This window comes from Nannospalax galili, unplaced genomic scaffold (assembly GCF_000622305.1).
Source record: "Nannospalax galili isolate Female #2095 unplaced genomic scaffold, S.galili_v1.0 scaffold77, whole genome shotgun sequence".
Classification (NCBI taxonomy): Eukaryota; Metazoa; Chordata; class Mammalia; order Rodentia; family Spalacidae; genus Nannospalax; species Nannospalax galili.
The window spans coordinates 4,050,223-4,056,340 of record NW_008341457.1 but is presented as its reverse complement, the minus strand read 5'-3'; the positions used below and the strand labels follow the sequence as shown (position 1 = coordinate 4,056,340).

The 6,118-nt window shown below is 51.4% G+C and overlaps 1 protein-coding gene across 6 annotated transcripts in view; it reads right to left on the bottom strand.

Annotated features, from left to right (window-relative positions):
• Nucleotides 1-1,758: 1,758 nt before the first annotated feature.
• Nucleotides 1,759-6,118, bottom strand: part of Plpp2 (phospholipid phosphatase 2) — an 8,810-nt gene continuing 4,450 nt past the window's right edge. For 5 of the 6 annotated variants that reach the window (XM_029565486.1, XM_008837228.3, XM_017799104.2 and 2 more), the window contains 3 exons: nucleotides 3,071-3,128; nucleotides 2,795-2,971; nucleotides 1,759-2,624 (listed from right to left, as the gene is read on the bottom strand). In XM_029565486.1, coding sequence (XP_029421346.1) covers nucleotides 2,478-2,624; nucleotides 2,795-2,971; nucleotides 3,071-3,128 — 382 coding nt within the window. In that variant the 3' untranslated portion in view covers nucleotides 1,759-2,477. The remainder of the gene's footprint in view (nucleotides 2,625-2,794; nucleotides 2,972-3,070; nucleotides 3,129-6,118) is intronic. The other variant, XM_017799102.2, reaches the window with a different exon arrangement.

Sequence of the window (6,118 nt, the reverse complement as noted above, 5' to 3'; positions counted from 1 at the left end):
AATATATATATAATTTTGGAGTATGCAAGGAAATGACCCAAAGCTTAAAAATCCAAAAAAAAAAAAAAAAAAAAAAAAAAAAAAAAAGAGTATCTGGGGCCTTGGGAGATGTGTGTCAGTAAAGCAATTGCCTCAAAACTCAAAAGCATGAAGAAACAACACAAGCCAGGACAATGATGCCATGGGAAAATGGGAGGCAGGGACAGGAGGATTCCAGGATGCCCCACTCCAGCTAGTCTGGCCTTACTTACATGGTGAAGTTTCAGACCAATGAAAGAACCTGTTTCAACCACAGGTGGATGCGACAGAGGAATGACACCCAAGGTTGTCCTCTGATCTCTACATACATGCACACATACACAAGAGTCTCACTCTAGCCCCAAGCTGGTTTCACACTCGCCATCCTCCTGCCTCTCAGCCTCCCCACTGCTAGTGTCACAGGTGTGCATCCATACCTGCAGTCTGCTAAACTGAGTTCTCTGCAGGCACGAAGCTCTGGGTCTGACAGGCAGCCCACAGGAGACTCAGGAGTGTGGCTGCCGTCTGGCCAAGCAGAGGACCTGAAGTGAGGACGTGTTTCACTCTGAACACAATCCACTTTCTCACTGGGGCCTTCTGCCTGTAAGGGACCAGCTAGTCCATATGGGAGCACGGTGTACAAAACACAGGACGGTGCTGACAGGCAGGCCCTTAACCAGCAGGGTCCCTAGGAAAAAAAATGGAACCCAGGCTGTTAGCCACTAGAGACTCAGTTCCCAGGTGTAGAGGGAAGCCAGCCTGCTTCCTGGAGAGAACTGAAGATGCTCTCCACGGTGAACTGAGGGTGCTGCTGAGCCCCACAGGCCTCTTGCTTTCAGTGTCTGGTGATGGCCTTTGGTGTACTGGTGACCCAATTCTGACCCAGCCTCTAGAGAAGAGACGGAGACATGGGGGTGTAGGGGTGCTCCCGACTGCCGCTACCTGTGCCCTGACATGAGGAGTTTGCAGGGAGCATGCCCCTGTGCAGAAAGACACATAGACACACACACTTTGACCTGAGATGCAGTTCGGCTCATTGCCCCTCCTACTGCAGAGACTGGCCCACAAGCCTGGGAGCTTCCTGGATGCTTCCCTGGGTCTGTCTAACACTGTCCACACAGTATCTCCTGTGTTTGGTGGTGGACCTAGGGTGACAGTGTCTGCCCCAGCACCTGGGGAGGTCACAGTAGCTATGTGGCCTCTCCATTTTGGCCCATTCGCAGGTCACCCAGACCATTTCTCTTAAGACTGAGTAGGTCCCCTCGGGGTTGGGGCAGGAAGGCAGGCAGGCACAGGGTCAATCTCGTCAGGTGAGCTTAAAAATCAACACTGGGGCCGGGCGTGGTGGCGCACACCTTTAATCCCAGCACTTGGGAGGCAGAGGCAGGCAGATCTTTGTGAGCTCGGGGCCAGCCTGGTCTACATAGTGAGTTCCAGGACAGCTGGGGCTACAGGGAGACCCTGTCTCAAAAAAACCAAAAAAAAAAAAAAAAAAAACCATCAACACTGGGGGTGGGAGGCTGGAGACACAGCTCAGTGGTTAAGAGCACTGGCTGTTCTCGCAGAGGACTGGGGTTCAGGTCGCAACACCTACATGGCAGCTAACAGCCACTCTAATTCCAGTTCCAGAGGATCTGACGCCTCCTGGCCTCTGCAGTGACTGCACAACCTAGATGCACTAACATACGCACAGGCAAAATATTCACGCACATGAAATAAAAAATTTAAACACTCATCACAGACATTTGGTAAAAAGTTTATGGCTCACCCTCCCACTGAAAAAGTAACGTTTAGTGTTCTAATAGACTGAGGGGGGGAAGCCAGTCCCAGGACCCACTTTCAAAGCCCAGCCAAGTGTTTAGTCCATGTGGCAGAGTGGGGCAGGTCCCTGCCCCTGAACAGAACTGAGCATGTGGATCTTCATGAAGCATGGTGGGCAGCCTGGCACCCTGGGGAAGAAGCGTCCATGCGGCAGGGAACAGGACTCTGATCCAAGTCCATGTGTGTCAAGCCAACCTCAGCTTCAGAGCAGACCAGGGTACCCAGCTGAGTAGAGTAGCCTCTAAGCCCAGCTGTCTCCCCAAGGCCAAAGCCAACTTCCCTGGGCAGACACAGGGTCCATTACCTATAGGGCTATCTGGAAGGATGCTAAGCCAGATTAACCCATTCCTAGGTTGGCCCTACATGGAAACCCTTGGGGGTGAGAGTTCCTCAGGGCAAGGCTGAGACTCTGGGACAGGCTGTGAACCTGCACTTAGCATCTTTGAGAAACGCTATGCACATGGCCCTCCGGGCACTCAAGCTATAAGGAATGCCCTGCTCACACTCGCGTTGGACAGCACTCAAGACCCTGATTCACCGTGGTCAGTGGGGATCGTGAGGCAGTTCCAGGGCCAGTACGACCTGACCAGGCATCAGGGGGCTACACAGGGCCCACAGGCGGCCCTCTGGCTTCCGGATCAGGAGGAGACTGGGTACCCATAGTGGCTGCGGTCGGCCTCACCGAGGGTCAGCGTCAGCGACAGGCTGGGCTTGCGCTCCGGTTTCTCATCCTCCTGGCAGGGCATGGGCGGCCGGGATTTGAAGAAATCTGAGACATAACGGACCTGGGGAAGGGGAGGACAGTGAACAGAGCAGGAGAAAGGAGATGTAGGGAACCCAGAGGGAGGAGGCAAGGTAGGCCCTGAGGAGATGGAGGAGGCTTTGAGGAAAGGGGATAGAGGAGCACTGGGGTCAGCCGGGGTAGGTCCTGCAGGACAGGGCAGGCAGGGCTCACCGTAAGGCTGGCCACCAGCGCTCCCTGCAGCAGGCCCACGAGGACATCACTCCAGTGGTGCTTGTGGTCCGACACGCGGGTATAGCCCACGTAGAGCGCAAAGGCCACCAGGAAGAACTGAACCGTGGGCCGCAGCAGCCGTGCCCACTTCCAGCGGAGCCTCGCCTGCACATACAGCTGCGGAGGCATCAGTGAGGCCCAGGAGCACCAACCCCCAAAACCACCAGCCCAATGCAAGAATCACAGAGGGTCCCCATGAAGAAGGTAGACACTCACCGCCAGGAACAGCATGCAGTACATGCCAAAGGAGGAGTGTCCGGAATAGAAAGACAGCCTAGGTGGGAGGGCACAAGTCAGCAGGTTGGCCAGTGCAGGGCCAGGAGCTCTTTGGGAAGCTGGAGGCCACAGAAAACTGCAGCCCTGAAGTAAGGGTAGGGGGGCTGGAAAGATGGCTCAACAGTGAAGAACATCTGCTGCTTTTGCAGAGGGGCTCAGTTCAATTCCCAGAATACATGTCAAATAGCTAACAACCACCTATAACTCCAGCTCAAGGGATCGAACTGATGCCCTCTTCTGACTTCCACAGATACTATACTCACAGACACATACATACACATAATTAAAAATAAAATAGGGCTTAGAGACTCAGCAGTTAAGAGCGCTGGCCATGTGGGGCACATGCCTTTAATCCCAGCACTCAGGAGGCAGAGGCTGGTGGATCTCTGTGAGTTCAAGGTCAACCTGGTCTACACAGTGAGTTCCAGGCCAGCTGGGGCTACAGAAAGACCCTGTCTCAAAAAAAAGAGCACTGGCCACTCTTGCAGAGAAGCCAGTTTCAGTTCCCAGAGCCCACACAGCAGCTAACAACTGTCTGTAACTCCAGCTCCAGGGGATCTGATGCCCTCTTCTCCACTGGTACTGCATATACATGCAGGCAAAACACTCATACACATAAAATAAAAATAAATCAAAACATTTTAAAATAAAAAAGTAAAACTGTAAATTAACAATAAAGATGTTTAAAGATGGGGGAGTGAGACAGGGTCTCCCTATAGCCCCAGATGGCCTGGAACTCACAATGTAGCCCAGGCTAGCCTCAAACTCATAGTGATCTTCCTGTCTCTGCCTCTCAAGTGCTGAGATTAAAGGTGTGCAACACCAGGCCTGGCAATTTATTTATTATTTTATGTATATAAATGTTTTGCCGGCACCACATGTATACAATGCCTGTGGAAGCCAGAAGGGGGCGACAGAACCCCTGGAGCTGATGATAACAGGCAGTTGTGAGCAGTCCCGTGGGTGTTGGGAACTGAACCTGGTCCTCTTCAAGAGCAGCAGGTAACTTTAACCACTAAGCCAGCTCTCCAGTCCCACCACCAAGTAAATCTTTAATAGAAGACTCCCATATACTCTGTCAGGAGGCCCAGGAGCCATGGAGCTGGCAACATACCTCGTGGCTCTCCCCTCATCACCTCCAAACCACTTCCTGCCCCTGGAGAGGACTCAGCAGATCAGATCAGGGGAAGCAGATACAACCCTACTGCAGGCATGGCCACTGCTAGGAGCACTGCCAAACCATCTCATCACCTCCAAACCACTTCCTGCCCCTGGAGAGGACTCAGCAGATCAGATCAGGGGAAGCAGATACAACCCTACTGCAGGCATGGCCACTGCTAGGAGCACTGGTGGCCCAAGGTGCTGGCCATCATCTTCCTTAACAAAGACATGACCCAGGTTCAATTCCTCTGGGCATGGGCAGCAGCCAAGGCCTATGCTTCAGAGACTCGGAGGAGCCAGGCAGTCCCAGAGTACCCACAGGGCCACTCTGTAGGCCCAGCAGACAGGATGAGAATAAGGCAGAGCCCCAGACTCCACCCCACCACCCAGAAAACAAGAAATGTGTGTCCAGTTCCACTGACCACTATGCAGACCCTCAGAGCAACACAGCCATACCCAGACTTCCCACTACCCTCGGGGAAGTGACTGGCTAATGAACAGTGACCATTGCTGTGCATTCTTCACAGGCTATAGCTCAGTGTTAGAGGCTTGCCTGCCACATACAAGTCAAGGCCCTGGGTTTCATCTGAGCATGGCCACTAAATCAGCCAATCAATCAATCAATTAATCACTGTTTTAGAACAAAAAAAATTATGCAAGGCAGGTTGCAAAGACAGCTAAATGGTTAAGAGCACTGGCTACTCTTGCAGAGAACCTGGGTTTAGTTCCCAGCATCTACTTGGTAGCTAACAACTATCTGTAACTCCAGTTCCAGGGTATTCAATGCCCTCTTCTGGTCTCCCTGGGCATTGCATACACATGGTACACTTACATACATGCAGGCAAAATACTTATACACTTGAAAAAAAATTTTTTTTTTTTGAGACAGGGTCTCCCTGTAGCCCCAGCTGTCCTGGAACTCACTATGTAGATCAGGCTGGCCTCGAACTCACAGAGATCCACCTGCCTCTGCCTCCCAAGTGCTGGGACTACAGGCATGTGCCACCACGCCTAGCTAAAATAAAAAATTTTTAAATTATACAAGGCATGTAAAGAAAACACACATAAACCAGGTTTGGTGGTACATGCCTTTAATCCCAGCACCTGGGAGGCAGAAGCAGGCAGATCTCTGTGAGTTCAAGTCCAGCCTGGTCTATATAGTGAGTTCCAGGGCTACCAAGAGACACTGTCTCAAAAAAGACCAAAAAAAGAAAACACACATGCTCCCACACATAGCGTGGCCAACAACTCTACACATAGAAGTTGTCTGTGAGGCTGAGGAGATAGCTCAATTAGTAAAATGCTTGCCATGCAATCATGAGGACTTGAGTTCCATCCCTTGCACCTACCTAAAAAGCAGTGTATGGTGGTCCACACCTGTGAACCCAGTACTGGGGATGCCCGGACAGAAGGATTCCTGGCACTCTCTGACTGGTTAGTCTAGCTGAATCATTAAGTTCCAAGTTCTGTGAGAGACCCTATCTCAAACTATAAAGTAGAGGGGCTGGAGAGATGGCTCAGAGGTTAAGAGCACTGGCTGCTCTTGCAGAGGACCCAGGTTCAATTCCTAGCACCCACATGACAGCTAACAACCATCTATAACTCTAGTTTCAGGAGAATCTGACACCATTTTCTAACCTCTGTGGGCATTGCAGGACACAGGTGCATTTACATACATGCAGGCAATACACTCATACAGATAAAATAATAATAAATAAAATATTTTTAAAATAGCCAGGCATGGTAGTACACGCCTTTAATCCCAACATTGGGGAGGTAGAGGCAGGTAGATCTCTGCGAATTCAAAGCTAGCCTGGTCTATATAGT